The sequence below is a fragment of the Corylus avellana genome, chromosome ca3 (assembly GCF_901000735.1).
Source record: "Corylus avellana chromosome ca3, CavTom2PMs-1.0".
NCBI classification, from domain to species: Eukaryota; Viridiplantae; Streptophyta; class Magnoliopsida; order Fagales; family Betulaceae; genus Corylus; species Corylus avellana.
Genome location: NC_081543.1, coordinates 10509504 through 10526918, shown reverse-complemented (window position 1 = coordinate 10526918; position 17415 = coordinate 10509504). Strand labels below are relative to the sequence as shown.

Below are 17415 nucleotides of genomic sequence, written 5' to 3'. Positions count from 1 at the left end.
CCAAAGGCTTGCATACAGCTCATCCGGCCCATGCCATATCGTCTAAATTGGATTGCCATGAAATGAAAAGGCTTGGTTGGGTCCATTGGACCGCTCAGTCTAAAAGCCCATGCTCAATGCCATGCCGTTTGGACCTACTTACTTACTAACCCACAAGCTGTGGAAGTGGAAGGTATAAGGGGGTGTTTGTTAAACAACACCCCACTCCACTACACCGCACTTGTTTATGGATAAAAAAAAAAAGAAGAAAAAAAATAATGATTGATATGGAAAAATGAAAAAATGGTATTAAAAAGTAAAAAAGTTTATTTTGTAGTGATTTTTTTATTTGAAAAGTAATAAAAAGTAAATGATATGATATAAAAAGTGAATGATTTGATATAAAAGTAATAATGTTTTTTTTTGAAAAAATGGAGTGAATAGTGTGGTGGAATGTGGGGAAGTGTGAGGGGGTTTAACAAACAAGGCCTAAGATCCGGGTGAGTAGCATAGGATGGGACACAAATTTCCTTTAAATCAATTTGGAGAAAATTTTCTCCAACTTATTTCAATAAGTGACAAGTGTCATTCAACATCTTTGGATTTCTCAGAGCTAAGGAGCCAAACAAATAAACTCATAAAATTTTTTAAACTGACGTGACAAACAGTAAGTGATAGATAAGGGAGAGAGAATTACATTTTTTTAATTTAAAAACTCTTGCCATGTCAGTTTGAAAAATTTTCTGGGTTCATTTATTTAGCTCTTTAACACTTATATTCTCAAAAATTAATGTTTAGGTTCATAGGTTTAGTATAATGGCAATAAATGACTCTTAAAAATATTTTTTTAAAAATGCGAAAGATGATAACTTGTCACTTATTGAACTAGGTTGAAAGAAATTTTATCCAAACTAATTTGGAGGAAATTTCTGTTCCATAAGATGAGGTAGTCAATGAATTAGGCCTATTTAGATTCGAGAAATTTTAAAACGTGCATTTTAAAAATGTATTTTTTTAAACAAGTATAATTAAATTGTAGTCTAATGTTTAAAATCATAGCTTATCATTTAAAATAAAAAGAAGTAAAAAATTTTCATCGAAATTGGGTCGGAGAAATTTTATTCAGAATTGGAGGAAATTTTTAAGTTAAAAGGAAATTCCTCTTAACTTATTTTGAATAAATACTTTGACCTAAAAGGAACCCGCTACCGCCAGGCAAGGGTCTTTCTGGTCAGATACCATTTTGGCTCAACGAAATATAAAAAAACTTGTGTATTTGTAGAGCAGAGTCAAAAGAGTGGTAAGAGTCGGTGGTATGAATCAATGGTAAAGGCCTTGTATGCGCTTCCCCGCCTACCCCTTGTTCCCTCCTTTACAAGGTACGCCGCCATTCTTCAAACACTTCTGCGTTACTGCTATTCTTCTTCTCATTATTATAGATATCTGTATTTTTTTTTTGGCCATCAAATTCCTTTTTTTTAGATTGTTAACCAATAGAAAAAAGTAAAGCGAATTCTGAAATGAGTTGGGTTTCGATTCAGTTTTTAGTGATTTATTTTTGAGTGGGAATTGTTTTTGAAAACGGTGAATGCTGCTTTCGTAGTTGCAATAAAAATCGGATATCTTTGGTAGAAAAAAATGTATAATTTGTGGTGCAAACTTCACTGATGGCATCGCCAATTGAAACGTATCTAACTATGGTGTTTTCACTTTGTTCGACTGAGAAATGAATTCCCCATAACCACAATGCTTTCATGAACGTTAATTAAGTGTTTTTTTTTTTTTTGTAAGTTAGAGTCTTGTAAAGGAAAAGAAAGGAAATTGAATTGAATTTATGAGCATTTTTCTGATAACTAAGAAGTTCAACTGAGAAAAATTATCAGTTTTTCAATTCAAGTAGAGAAGGATATTTTTCTGTTGTTTATGATTCATTAAAAAAGTTTTATGTATCTTTGAACGGTTCCGGATTCATCGATTGGTCAAGCAAATGGCATGGTGGATTTCAGAGTCATGTAATAAAATGAACTATTTTCTATTCAAATTGTTGTATATTCTAGAATTTGGAGATTTTGGTATCTCAATTTTGGTTTAACTGATGAAGTTTAGCTTCAGTAATTATCTATTGTTAAAAACTAAAGATGATTTATTTTACAGACTTCACTGTTTGCTTCTGCCAATGGATATGTATGATGCTTCCTTAATGGTTAATGGGTTCTGAAATAATAATACCAATGCATTATAAATATTGCACTTATGCTCTATGGAAGCATATGATTAGAGGTGGAAACTAAGACTTGCAGTACTGGCTGTTTGGTTCTAAGTTCTTTTCACCATTGCAGAAATATTGTTCAAATAAAACAAGGTTGACCAATTTATTTTTACTAAATTAATTCACAATAAGTGGTACATGATGCCAGCTATTATACTTGAACTTCTAAAGGTCTGAAATCATGGATATCCTTTAAGATTGAGATATTTGTGTTTAAATCTGTTGCAGAATAGTCTTGAGCAAAATGAGCACAAAACCATCACCAATATGTCGGGAATTCATTTCTGTGGAAGGAAGTGATATTTATTCAAGAAGTAGACCTGATGGTATAACTATATTTTTCTGCCCTTATTTAACTTTCACATTTATTTAATATCCTATGTTTGGAGCATTTCAGGTTTTCTGTCCTTATTTTTGGTCACTGATTGTGGTTGCTCCCTAAAATTCTTGGTCCATATCTAAGAGTTTAGTTAAGTAAATATCAATTATCTTCTTTAAAACATTTTGATGTTGAAGAGTCTAAATAATATTTATTTTTTTGACATTAATATGGTTGTTATGTTTGTCGATCTGAAGCACAAAGGAAAGTGAATGTGTACTTTTATTTTTTGGGTTGATGACACTTTACCCATCAAACTACCACCCAATTCTCAAATATGCCACCAAACTTTAACTTAATATAACTCAAGACCGTAATTCAAATTTTCTGTTCTTAGTGGCCCCCTCCTTCCAAAACAGTGTTAAGTCTGACAGAAAAAATGTGAAAGATTAAAATGTCCCTGATGGTAAAACTAAGCCAAGGATTTCGCCGGAAAAGATGGTGGTCAATTTGCCTTTGCTGCCTGAGGTGTTGACCAGATGGACTCGCCAAGGAGGGAAGATAAACTTTGGTTGATGTATGGCCCGCCCCTTAATTCTCAAATTTATAGCAACAATGTAGTAACAAAATCCAACTATGCATCAAATTCCAAACTTTTCCCTCTATAACAAGCCCTTTTTCTTTGCCTCCTGTCTTTCACACAATCACAAAGAAACTGCACTCCTTCTTATGTCCAGAAGCATCCTGCAGCTGTGCTCCTTGAGCTTTGCACTTCCATGAAAGAACTCCAACAAATCCTGCCTCTCAGTATCAAGAATGGCCTCTAAAGTGTGCACTTATTCCACTCGAAGCTCATCAGCTTGTTCTGTAAGTATGGCAGTGTAACGAAGCTCCTTTTGTTTTCGAGCAATTGAAGTTTAAACCAATTTACTGGTTATTCTCCACAATTATGTGTCAAGGCAGCACTGCTTCAAAGCTTACTGTAAATAGTGATCACCTAATGGGTCTGGTTCCTCAAAGCTTGAGAAACTGCAAAAGTGTATTTCGAATTCATCTGGACGATAACTAATTGACTGAGTATATTCAAAGTGTTTGGGAAATATCCAGACTTGGAGGGAAAGAAACGATTGAAATTTTGAGGACTGAGAAAGGACGTTGGAGGAGCTTAAGTTTTTTATTTTTTTTATTTTTTATTTTTATTTTTTAATTTTTTATACTCTTTATACTTGGACAGCTGCGTATTTAGCCCCCTTTTGGTGATTAGTTTTAACGATTTTCTTGTTCTTTTTTCTCCTTCTAGATAAACGTTTCTCTTGTATACCTTCTGTGTACTTAGGTGGCGCTTTGCACTTTTAATGATATTTCGATTATATATATATATATATATATATATATATATAAAATCCGGACTTGGATTGCATAAACATCATAAAGAATAGCTTTTATGGTGAACTTTTATGTAACTAGGGAAGGAGTTCACGACTAACAAGTCTAGACATCTGGGGGGGAATAATATTATTGGTAGCATCCCACCTAAGATTGGAAACTCAACTCAATTACATGTTCTTGATCTTTCTTCAAATCACTTAGTTGGGGAGATCCCCAAGGAATTTGGAAGGCTGATTTCTTTGGTGAAGCTTACGTTCGGTAAACAATCAACTTCTAGGTGGTATACCTTCAGAGCATGGGTCCTTGATGAACCTTGAGTATCTTGCCCTGTCCATTAACAAATTGAGCAAGTCAATTTCAGGATGTATAGGGAACTTCACATAACTGCCCTACATGAATTTGAGCCACAAAGAGTTCAATAGTGGATTTCCAACTCAAAGAGTTCAGCAGTGGATTTCCAACTCAAATGGGCAAGTTAGTTCAGTTGTCCCTTCTAGATCTGAGTCATAACCATCTCATAGGGTGAATTTTTAATTTAACAAAATTAAGATTGAAAATCATGAACTTCGGTATAGTCATTGGGTTTGTGGGGAGTGGTTGGGTTGAAGTGTAGTGAGGTTCAGCGAGGGGCTAGGATTAGTGGTTGATGTGGTAAACACCGCCTACCTCTATGGCTCAACGATTGCCACTCTCCATGTCCTCCAACACTCCTGCCTTGAAAACATCTTATTCCACTTTGTCTCCTGCCCTTGAATTGAGGGTGCTATGGAGAGAGAGAGAGAGGGAGAGAGAGAGAGACTGGTGGATTTTTTTAAATCTTTTTTCTCATGTAGATTCAAAATTTACCTTTTTGTATCAGTTATGCCAATTTCAATCAAATGCACCCTTTAACATTAAGGGTGTTTTTGTCTTTTTACATGCATTTTCCTCTATTTTAACAGACTATTTCAGATGGAGGGTGTAACTCAGAGCTGAAATTTCTAATAAGGATCTGAGTTCTATTGAGTTAAACTGTTAAAGTTTGGTGGCATATTTGAGAATGGGGTGATAGCTTGGGAGATTAAAGTGTAATATATCCTCTACTTTTTGTTTTATATTTTTAGGGGTGGGGTTATGCCTAGACGAGTAGTTGATTTGTATGCTTGTTGGTGGACTGCTGGTAGCACTCGAAGTGCTGTTGTGTGAAACATGATGCTTTCGTGCCTTTTGTGGTGTCTTTGGAGGGAAACTAATGATAGAAATTTTGAAGGCCGCGAGAGGACTTTAGAAGAGATTAAGTCTTTATTTGCAACACATTGTATCTTTGGTCAACTGCTTTTGTTTCTCTTTTATTGATTAGCTATTTTGATTTTCTTGTTCTTTTTGCCTCTTCCAGCTAGGTGGCTTCTTTTGTATATTTCTTGTGTCCATAGGGGTACCTTAGGCTTTTAATAATATCTCAATTACTTATAAAAAAAGATTTTATTCACAATTGTAGCATGACGTCCCGAATGTTATATTACAGGCATAAGATTCCGTTTGGTCTCATATAATATTTTGGCTCAGGTATGAAAACCAATTATCCAATGCACTTTCTTACACTATCTTTCTTCTTTCATTGCATTCGCAAGGTGTACTCATGGTCTCAATTAGGTCATCATTAGTATATAGAATCTTGTCAATATATAAATAGACTCATTGTGGATGTATTTAACAGTATAATACCATATTAATTAAGGGAAAATATACTTAAGCCCCCCGAAATGCCACCTTTTTTTTTTTTTTATTTGCGCCTCCAAACACTTAGATACGCCAAACTACCATCGTTTGACAAAAAGTCCATCTGTTAGCGTCAAATGTTAAAATGGATGGAAAAGTGGTTACTTGTGTTGCACATGACTGCTTTGACAAAATTCTTCCCAAAATACCCTTGGCCGAACCATCCCCATAGTCTGTGGGGGTGATTCGGCCACCTTCATTTTTGCTTTTGGGGAGTGGTCTAACTACCTCCACAAGTTTTGCTTTTGGGGTGGCCGAACCACCCCTACAAATTGTGGGGGTGGTTGGGCCACCCTTTAGTTTTTTTTCCTTTTGTTATTTTATTTATTTTTAAATTTTGGTTTGTAAGAAAAAAATGGGCTTTTTAGGAAGAACATGAGATCACTTTTCCATCCATTTTAAATTGCCTCAAGTGGTTGGCTCAAGTGGTATGGGCATTGGTCTTGGTGGTATTCCATCAAGTCTAAGGTTGGAATCCCTTTGGGTGCAAACATTTCATTGGGGCCAGCCCACCGGCGAAGCCGAAGAATTACTCGATCCGTGTGGAGGGGTCACTTTACACGGGTCCAAAGTTTACTTGATAGGGGTGGGTACACGAGGGGTTCCTCATCATTAAAAAAAAATACCTATTGTCCCAAAACCTTAAACGGATAAGAATTAATGAGTTCAATTATTTAATTTATTATTCAATTTATCCCCCATCATGTGTGGGTTTAAACTCCCCTCAATAAGTAAAACCCAACACATGGATTATTTTAATTGAAATGAGGGACAAATTGTGGAGTTAAGGTTTGAACTCACTTAGGACCTTTCTCTGATACCAACTTGAAGAATATAGGTAAAAAAAAGAAAAAAACAAAGAAGAGATGAAGAAGAGAGGAAGAGAGAGAGGCTGTCCAAAAGAGAGGACCCAGAATAAAGGTTCCTATTCAGCTAACGTTTTATTTTTGTTAGTGTTTAATCATACAAAAATACATATATGCCTCCAATGCAATAATAATATTAAAATAAATGTAGCACATCAACAACTTACTGGAAAAGTAAGAAGGTGATATGTGACCCTAATGAATCCTGTGCTAGAAAGTTTGTGGGGGTTATGTTACAGTAGAGGTTCTGATGTAGAGTAACTTCAAATGTAAACTATTCTCCAGTGTGCTGATTTTTTTAACGAGAATCTTCATTGTTAGCACTGATTGGTACCACGCCGTACAATATCACTCTTAGTACTCTAGGAGCACTAGATTTATATTTTCTCCCTATTTATTGTAGGCTTATGTGAAGAGTTCTCTGTTTCCACACTCTCCATCTCCCTGTCTCAGGTAAATTCTGTAAGTTCAATCTTTCTTCTTTCCTACATAAGTTGGGTCAATGTTTTCTTTTATTCTTGTTCATAATTTCAATTCTTTGTGGTTGCATCCAATCAGGTATGGTATAAATTATAATTGTCATTGCCTTTGAATGTCATCGTATGCATAGCTGACAATGAAAGTGGAAGAAAATGATCAGTGGCATATATGCATTTGTAAAATACGAAGAGCTGTGTTTGTTTATATATGAACATACATAACAAAAATGCATTTGTTGCACATGGGAATGTGGTAAGTCTGTACTTCAGATATGGCTACTGGCATGTTATTTTGCCCCTTAAATTGCCTCACCTTGTTCCCATTGCATAAATGTTGAGTATTTTCATACAATTTGGTAAAGTACAGATTGATTTGAATCTGACTGCCTTTTATGGTCAATCATTTAATACAACCCAGAGAATATTCACTTTGTTTTCTGCCAACATTCCCAATTTTTAAGAAGTGTGTTTCTCGCAATATCCATGTGTTGTGGAAAGTCTTTCGCATTTAGATTCTGTAGGCTGTGCTAAGTTGAGGTTTAGAGTGCATGATTCCCAGCCAGACTATAGGAGAAATTCAAATTTATTGTTTAAAGACCACTCTTTTTATTGTTATTGTGCCACCATATACAAGAGAGATTATATACATTCTAAATCAAGATGGCTATAGCCTTGAATTATGTAAATTATTCCCATAAAACTAAAAAAAAAAAAAAACTACAATAAAATCATATCAGATATAACTGCTAATGTTTAAATTGAGAATTTCTAGCCTACCATTAAATTTTAACGAAAGATCTACATTTCGCTTTTTGTTTCTTATTTTTTTCCTAAGCTAATAGAAATGGTACTTACTGAAGCTCAATTTTTCTAAAACTGGTACGATATCAACTAGCAGTTGTTTTAACTAAAACCTTTGTCGTTGAAGGAATTAAAAATTTTTCTGCCTGCAATGATGGCTGAGATCTAGAATGACAAACCTTACATTGATAAGTTAGGCGTTTATTACTCTGTCGAGGAAGACCTCTGCAACGTTGTGATTATCATTCTTCCTCCTTAAAACTCTGTTCTCTTTACTCTTCCCGTCCTCTGAAAAATAAATTGCCTCCTAGAATATGTCCCAAAATACCTTTCAATTTTATGTCCTTTTAATTTCCATGTTGTCTCAGGCTATGTTTTTCTGATTTCTTAGCAACTCATGTGCAACCTAGCCAAATTAAACATGCTCTTTGTCATGAAGTCTGATCATATTTCTAGTCACCATCATTTTACTTTGGCCTACTTTCTCCTTCTCTTTTCTTCTGTTCTTTAGTGGTTTTTTTACTATATTTTGGAACTTTTTCTACACCTGTCTGTCTCTACTTCAGAAGCCTTTTGAAGCCTTTAGAAGTTGTACATAATGATTATTTTAGTGGTACGTTTTCATCTTATGGTTCTGCACATGGTATAAAACACAACTGTCTTATTTCCTTTTTAGCTTTCTTTTCTTTATTTGATTCTTAACAGTACTCTATAAGTCTAACATGAAATACAGTGTTCTACTCTTTTGTTTCTGATGTGATAAGTTTTTGAAAACGCAAATGTTTAAGGGATTTTTCTACTTTTAATTGTTTTAGATGTCATTAAGTTGTTGGTTTGTTGTGTTAAGAAGCAGATGTGATTATTCTCAGACAGTTCATGGACTTGCATCTTACTTTTAAGTATACCATTTTAATGTTACCTTTCCATTTTGACATTTCAATGATGGGAAGGTCAGCTGGTGGCCAATATCACAAGAAGAGGCATGGAATGTTTGAAAGTTCAATAATTAGAAGCCTACTTTTTTTCGCTTTCTTGTAGATGTTGATTTTTCAGCTGCTGTAGGATTTTTGACATGGTAGTAAATAAATAAGTTTATATATGTATTCTGTGCTCATTACAGGTGGAAAGCTCGTTCGCAGGCAATTTTATCTATTCTCAAGAACCTTGGGGCTGATTTTCTTTGTCTACAGGTTTTGTATTAGTTGTTGTTTCCCTTTTCTCCGAGTGTTTGATGTCTTCACATATAATGAGAAAAATCTACAAGTTTTGGTTGATACTTGCTAGCTTGTAAGTTGAGTTTCCTTAATATTTATCATCAGTGATCATATATATACATATATCTAATTGTTTTGATTTATATACAATCAATCTTATCAGGAAGTTGATGAGTATGATAGCTTTTACAAAGGAAATATGGAGAGTCATGGATATTCTAGTATTTATGTCCAGAGAAATGGGCAGAAGCGTGATGGATGTGGAATTTTTTATAAGCAAGACAGGTATATTAAACTTCCTCTTTCCTGATTTAAAATGGATGAGCAGCAGTGATTTTGGATTTATGCACCAAACTCATGCTTCAAAGAGTCATATATATGAATTTTTTTAACAAGAATGATCCACTGGTATTATAATTGACTTTAACGAACTGAAGGATGCTGTAACCCCTGCAAATGATTTGCTACATTTCTTCCCTGACCATTTATCACATTTATCATGTCTTTTATGCAGTCTCTTTTTTTCGCTTTCTTTTGTCCTTTTGCTGCCTTCAACCTGAATCAATAATAATAAATTGATTAGGAAGCTTCCTAAAAATTACCCAATGCCTTATGTCCGTCACTTGATATTAGTGACAAGGGATCTACTCTTTGAACAAAGAAGCTTCAGCCGTCATCTGGGAGTTAAAGAAGATTCTTAAATTTGTTTGATACTTTGAACTCATTTGAAATTATATACACTGTCTTGGAAAACCCTGCACATAACAAAGGTGATTTCTGCTAGCAAGTTCAACATTTTCTTGGCCAAATGACCTGGGACCTCAATCCAACAATGATATGATACCACAACTTTGCTTTGACGTACCAAACATTTATGACTTGTCATCTCCTCATAATACTAGTATCAATTTATCGTAATTGTAAATCTTCTTAAACTATATTTGTGCTGTTGATTCAGTGCAGAGTTGGTTTTAGAGGAGAAAATAGAATATAATGATCTTGTAAATTCAATTCAAGATGGACAACTTTTAGTTGATGACAAACATGACGGTGTGCATACCAATGGAAACAAAGGAGCTGAACCAAAAAATGGTAATTTGTTTTCGTCCTGTTATATATGTTTCTTTTCTTTTTGTTACTATTTTGTGGTATTGTAAGAACTGTTTCTGTTTTTTGATGGTTTTTTTTTTTTTCCTAAAAAAAGTTCAATGATCAATATCATAGAGCAATAATAGGCATTATACTATTTTCTTTAGTTCAAACTATATATAAATTTTAAAAGGCTTGTATACGAAGGAAAACGTGTGGTACTTTCAACGCTTTAGTTCAAACCATACATAAACTATATGCAAACTTAACAGGAAGCTACAAGAAGCTCTAGGGAAATGAGCTCAAATGCCAAACAAATCTTGAAATCATGTGTGGTTTGCAGAAGTTGTGTGAGAAGATATTGTTTCTGATTTATTGTAAATATCACAGAATAAGGATGCTCCTATTTGGAGTCACTGAAAGATGGAGGGAAACAATCTTAGAATCCTAGGTTTGTTTGTGCATTCCAAGACTGGGGATTAGAATCAGTACCCTCCTTGGGGCCCGTTGCACTTTAATATCCCAAAGGGTGAAGAGGCTGATTGGCTGTTTTGCAAGCCTAATCAAAATGGGAAGTCAAATGTCCGGTGTACCTAGGGGTGCATTTACGCTTTTAATGATATTTGTCAATTACTTATAAAAATAAATGAGGGAGAGGATCTGGTCATGTAGAGTTTCCATCTTGTATATGGCACAGTAGAGTCCCATGGAGGGTTTTTTTTTTTTTTTTTGGACAAATGCTTAGTCTAGAATCTTAATGTTGGATGATCTCATTTAAAACGAAAATTACATTAGTGAATTCATCCAAAAAAAAAAAAAAAATTACATTAGTGAATTAACGTTGCATGGGTAATCAAGTGGGGAGTTGGTTGCCACTTGTGCTTTTGCTGGAAATGTACGTTTGGGCAGCACAAGAGTAGCTTGATCTGGAATGAGTAGCCTTTTATCTTATGTGGACTACTTTAAGAGAAAGGGACACTGGACCTTAAATGATGTAGAGCTTTCCATCATCATACTCGAGTCTTTATTCTTCAGATCATTCCACTGGGGGGATGCTTCCTATGGCAGCACCTCTATTTATTCTTTTGTGGAATATTTAGATCTGTATTGTAATTTTTATGTGAGCCTTTTGCATACAGCTAGTGTACAGAAGGAGATGGAAGATAGTGACAGAGAAGTGAAGAATTTAAAAGTCAAGAAACCTTTCATCTTACATCAAGCTAAGATATCTCCCCTGCAGCAACTGTTCCTATTTGGGGGGTGCTATACAGTGGAATCATGGCCTCCGACGAACTGATGCTCACCAAAGAGGTTCTGGAATGGTAGTGTAAAGAACTTCCAGCTCGATGTATGGTTGACTCACCAAGGGTAACAACTGAGTTTGTGGAACAACCTCTTTATAGAAGGGAGAATATTGAGAGGGAATGAATAGTGACCCTTTATGCTATCATCTAGATGCTCATGGCCATGAAGTAGAGAAAAGGTTATGTGGGAATATTCGGCCTATTGGGCTTGGTGTATGATGGTTTATGCTGCTGTTGCCAGGATGGTATTGGGATGAAAGAGCTGGCTGGCTCTGGCACCGGCGAAGTTGGATGATACAAAGCTGAGGTGCAATAGGTTAATTGGAAAGCAAAGAATGACTGGTAGGTTACATATGCTGGGGCTTGTTAGAGCCAGCACCTCTGGTGGATATCATTGGCTTTCTTGGTGAGTTTCATATTGTTTTATGTGGGATTCCTATGTGATGCGTGGCTTGCTTAGGTAGTTGGCTTTTCACTGGCATGAACAACCTTTGACTAGATTACACCTTCCAGAGGTGGCATTGCAAGTGAAGAAAGAGATTGAATGGCTTCACCAGGCCTGATTTAGGAATTGTCAAGTGTGTGGATTTGTTATCTAATGGAGTAAAATAAAAAGAAAAGGTGATTTGAAGTATAATTTAGGAAACTTTTAACTTGAAAGACGAAGAGCTATGAAAGCAATCTATCATGATAAGATTAGTCGATATTTTACTACTTTGTATAGATGATGTTTTAGTCAAACAGAAAGGGATATATTATTGCTCAGCGTACTTTCTTCCTTGCTGGCATAATGGTGCTTTGATCTAATGAGATTGAATACCAGATACAAGTAAAGTTGAACACCCCCCCCTCTCTCTCTCTCTCTCTCTCTCTCTCCCAAACCCATTTTAGGGCTTTGCTTTCTGCTCTAAGACGGACAGATTTTGGGGAAAGGATAATATTTTATGAAATTTCTTCATGCACGAAAATATCATTGTCAACATAATTTCTTTTTGAAGGGGCATAATGGTAAAAATTAAAATGTACTTCCTTCTCTTTCCTCTCATTGACCAAATAATGGATGATCAATTTCTTCAACTTTCCATCATGAACATCCAACCAACGAAATGAACACTGCCTATCGTTTTCTTCTTTTTCCTTTCACTAGGGATTGGTCTTATCATTTCCTTTCAATTTCTTGAAAAACTCAGTACATAATGTTAGTGAGTGTTCCATCTAGGTCAAAATGAAATCTGTTGATATAATTTCATGATAAAATTTATCATGTTTCTTTGAAACTTTATTTCTATTGCAGCTTTTTTTCCCTCATTTTCCTTTTCCAGGGATTTCAGCTTTACTCTTTCTCGGATGCATTTTTCACATAGAACTTCAGAAGGTTGCTGATTATATTCTTATTTCCTAACATGCGATGCTGGCAGCTAATATCAATGATCTTCTTTCAGATTCAGCATTAAAAAAAGCCCCAGAGGATCGTGGAGATCCTAATGATCCCTGTGTGAGACTAAAACGTGATTGTGTTGGAATCATGGCTGCATTCAAACTCAAAGATCCTCCACATCATGTTGTTATTGTGGCAAACACGCATCTTTACTGGTAAACTGGTTCAATATTCTATAATTTTATGTGATGAATTTTATCAGTTGCCTTGGAGAAAAAAAAAGGAATTTTATCGGTCAAAGTAATTTTGATGTTTCTGCTGCAGGGATCCAGAATGGGCTGATGTCAAGCTTGCCCAAGCTAAATATCTTCTTTCACGCCTAGCTCAATTTAAAACTCTGGTTTCCAACAGACTTGAATGCTCGCCTTCAGTAATAGTGGCTGGTGACTTTAATTCAATCCCAGGGGATAAGGTTTGCAAGATTATCTTTCCCCTTGATTTATCTTTTTTCCTCTTTATCTAGCGTATGGCTTGCTTGTTCCCTTTTTCCTTTTTCTTATGTGTGTTGTTTGTGAATTTGACTTTTTTGGTATTTCCCTATAAGCTTCATCTTTGTCCAAGTCATTACGTCATTCCTACCACGAGAAGTCAACCAGAGTTGGGCATAACTCAATGCGCCCCAAAGACCAAAGACTATGGTTGTTCATCCTTTTTACACATATAGCACAAATTAGAATAAAGTTGTATGTGTTTATCCAAATTATCATCAATGAAGATGCAATCCAAAGTGATCCACACAACAGATGAAACCTTAGAGGGAGTTCTATCATTCAAGATGCTTTTCCACGAGAACTTACCCTGTCAACCACACAGTTTGAGACAAAGCTTTTAAAATTGAACATGCATCTCTTATTCTGCTTCTAACTCATAGCATCCTCCCAAAACTCTAGACTTGTATGTTATATAAAAGTTTGGGAGAGATCAACAAGAGGCTCAACCTCAATCTTGAACGGATTAAACAAACCTCAAACTTACAATGCCACAACCCTCCTATCGAACCCAGATAATCAGGTGCTATTGCTTTTTTGTCCAGAGAAATAGAGAGTAAATTAGTAAATACACCTGCCATGACCCCTTACTGCAACGTACATCTGGCTAAGAAAGAGCATCTAGAGTAACTCATGCACATGTTGAAAGGAGAGAATGAAAGAAAGAAAATCCCACTACTCCTAGTCTCCTTTCATTAGCCCAACCCATGTGGTCACCTCACAACAAAAGTTGTCATCAACCTCTACCTTCACTATATATCTAAGCTGCCACCATCCTCCACTGTGTATACTCACTGTGTATGTAGAGGCGCATTGCACTTTTTTTGATATATACAACATTACTTATAAAAAAAATAAAAAAATTATCAAAGCTGCCACCATCCTCCATAAACTATCCCTTTCTGTTGCATAAGCCAGGGCCACACACCTAATGGCATGCTATTAAATACTTTCAATCTCCTAATCCCCAAGCTTGAATAAGAAAGCGAAGCACCCAATTTACAAGTTGGTATTTGAGATCATCATCCTTTCCATTCCATAAGAAGTGCTGTTCAAAATTTTCTAGTCTATATGCAACTGAAATAGGGATAGAGAAGAAAGACATGAAATAAGTTGAGAGAGACGAAAGAGTGCTTTTGATGGGAGTAATCTTCTCCCTTTTAGAAAAACATGTATTTCTAGTAGCCTCCCCTTGAATCTCTTTATGATTGAATCTTGAACTCCTCAAAATAAACCAAGGTAAGATAAAAACAAAAACTAGATGTTGCATGTGATACCCTAGATTTTCACACACACACACACACACACACAAACATATATGGAAACTTCACTCACCCTTGTGCTATTTCGGCACTTTTGCAATCATACATAATACCTTAAAGTTTAAAAAGTTGCAATGTCGAGTTCTTATGTTGTAAAAGTTTGCAATGTTAATCTTACTGCTAGAATTTAGGGTTAAATCAAATGGTTAATAGGTGAAATGTCCCTTATACCATTGTAAAACTTATAAAAATACAAAATTACCCTAATTAAATAATTGAACTTATAAAAAGCATGGAATAGCCTGACCCACGACTAGGTTAGACATTGAGCAATATATATATATAACATGGATATTTTGGCATCATCCGTTTGGATTTAATAGAAAATCCAATTGGAGGGGTTGCATTGCAAAATTATTAAATATGGGAACTTGACAATAGTTGACATTGCAATTTTTAAAATTTTAAGGGTAGGATTGCAAAATTGTCGAAACATAAGGGGGTGTATAGATACGTATTAACTCCAAAATTGCAGTTTTTATGGCATATCCTAAAAGGATGTAGGTAGAGTAACATAACTCATCATTGCCTTTACTATTTTCAAAAGTGAGCTATTCCTTCTTTTTGCCACACCATTTCGTTGGAGTGTTCCTGGTGCGGTCAATTGGGATTAAATCCCATTAGCCGATAAATAGTTCTTAGAGTACCCTAGGATGTATTCCCCACCTCAATCTGATCGAATGGCCTTTAGTGAGAAATCAAAATTCCTTTGTCAGGCCCATATAGTGGCCTCTCCCACTGTCACCACTTCCCTCATGTTAGACTCAGTTTCTTATGTCCCCAGGCCTTGGTTGTGATAAAACTTAGGTTCAAATATTACCAATAAAAAGAAGAAGAAAAAAAAAGAATTCCGCAGGTTCAGCTTTTTAACAATTAAGCTTGAACAGAAGCTGAATTTGGTCAGCCAACAACATTCAATGAGCTTGATTGCAGGCAGTTCACAAGTAGTTTCTTTGTTTACCTGGATCAAATATATATATATATATATATATATTTTTCTATTCCCTTAGTTCTTAAGCTTTTATAGATAAATTAATATTTATATTCAGGAGTTCTTGCAGTAGCTTTAACCTTCTTCTTGTTTCAGGTTTACCAGTACCTTATTTCAGGCAACTCTTCATTGGCACAAGTGGTGGAATGTTTAGAAGATCTCCCTATTCCCTTGTGCAGTGCCTATGCTTTTACGAAAGGAGAACCACCATTTACAAACTGCACCCCTGACTTCACAGATACACTTGATTATATATTCTTTTCCCCTACGGATGACATAAAACCAGTTAGTTTTTTGGAGCTTCCGGAACCCGACTCACCCGACGTTGTTGGTGGATTACCGAACAATAGCCACCCAAGTGATCATCTACCAATTGGTGTTGGATTTGAAATTACCAGGGAATAGATTATCTTATGGTGCATGTGGTATTTGCATTCCCCATCTCTGTGTCTCAAAGAAAGTTAGGGTACAACTGAGACTCCTTGAAAATTATATTAGTGGGTTGACGTGTTTTATAAGACCTTTTTTTTTTGTTCATTATGAGCCTTGATAATTTCTTTGCCATTGGCCTTCTAGACTGCAATAAGCAAATGCTAGTGTGTTTTTCCATGTAAATTTACAGGGAAGCATGGAGTAATTGTTGATTAAGAAAGAGATGGAGAACTAAAAATAAAGACAACTTTTATTGAATCACCAACACCCTAATACAATACAATACACATTGATGCACACAGGAAAAACTGAAATGTTCTCGCCACAAATTCTCGCACACACCACACACTTGAAAAGCTCTCACAAAAATACTTCAGTACAAACTCTTAAAAACCCTAATGAAAATCATTACACAAATACACGGACCTGGCCACCTATTGTCTCGGACTCTTGGAGTAATTTTTTAAGTAGGACTTTTATTCTCATTTTATTTTTAAATGTGACGTGACTCCTAAAATCACTATTGAATCAAAATTTAATAGTAATTTATCGTAAATTTAATGATGATTTTAAAAGTCATTTCATATTTGAGGAATAAAAAGGAAATAAAAGTCTTACTTATAACATTATTCATTGTCTTGGGTTGCGACACATACAACTTCTATGATTGAAAACTAAAATAAAAGATTACTAATAATTGAAAACTAAAATATGATCGTTTTTAGCCGTTTCTAGCTGTTGGAAACCTTCGTTCGAACCAGAAGCTACCTATGTATACTGGGGGCATGGGCAAAGATGTAATCTATATATTAGGTTTTTAGACCCTTCGGGCCTTATTTGGGTTATTTTAGTAAGAGTGGGCTGGGTTTTATAACCGAATGGTTGGTAATTCGGTTAGTGTTTTGGGTTGTATATAACCCGGGCCCATCTTCTGTTTTGGGTATCCAAGAAGTAAAATTCAGTTTGTCAATTATTTTCATTTGGAGTTCTAGCTGCTGTGGAATGCAGACATGGGTCATGTAGTTAATTTTTTTTCTATTAGTATTTAATTTAATTTTTTCTTTAATTTCAAGAGTGAAGGGTGTTGTGTTTGTGATTCAATAAATGGGGTTTGCCCAAAGTCAATTTGATTATGGTTAGAGTTTGGTCATTAATCTATTTAAAAACCTACTCAAACATAATCAATAAGACCCGAGACCCAATCGAATACAAGGCCTATTGCTACTAAGGCCCAATAGAGGCTCAATAGCCCAATTAAACGCCCGTTATTACAAAGG

General features: G+C 35.3%; 1 protein-coding gene across 2 annotated transcripts; it reads left to right on the top strand.

Moving 5' to 3' along the window:
• Positions 1-1220: 1220 nt before the first annotated feature.
• On the top strand, positions 1221-16375 carry LOC132175877 (carbon catabolite repressor protein 4 homolog 4). 2 transcript variants are annotated; one of them, XM_059587958.1, is made up of 10 exons: positions 1221-1358; positions 2477-2574; positions 5461-5501; positions 6984-7033; positions 8981-9050; positions 9238-9359; positions 10033-10166; positions 12910-13060; positions 13170-13317; positions 15803-16375. In XM_059587958.1, exons 1-10 carry the CDS (start codon positions 1303-1305, stop codon positions 16109-16111), a joined length of 1179 nt encoding a protein of 392 aa, XP_059443941.1. In that variant the 5' UTR covers positions 1221-1302; the 3' UTR covers positions 16112-16375. The 2 variants fall into 2 exon arrangements, with proteins under 2 accessions (XP_059443941.1, XP_059443942.1); XM_059587959.1 differs by lacking the exons at positions 1221-1358; positions 5461-5501 and having other exon boundaries at positions 2486-2574.
• The last annotated feature ends 1040 nt before the right edge of the window (positions 16376-17415 follow it).

Excerpts from the sequence above, each read along its gene's own strand:
- LOC132175877 (XM_059587958.1), top strand. The coding sequence starts at position 1,303 with ATGGTAAAGGCCTTGTATGCGCTTCCCCGCCTACCCCTTGTTCCCTCC. Across the intron at positions 1,359-2,476 it reads CTTGTTCCCTCCTTTACAAG|AATAGTCTTGAGCAAAATGA; the intron begins GTACGCCGCCAT and ends AATCTGTTGCAG. Across the intron at positions 7,034-8,980 it reads TCTCCATCTCCCTGTCTCAG|GTGGAAAGCTCGTTCGCAGG; the intron begins GTAAATTCTGTA and ends TGCTCATTACAG.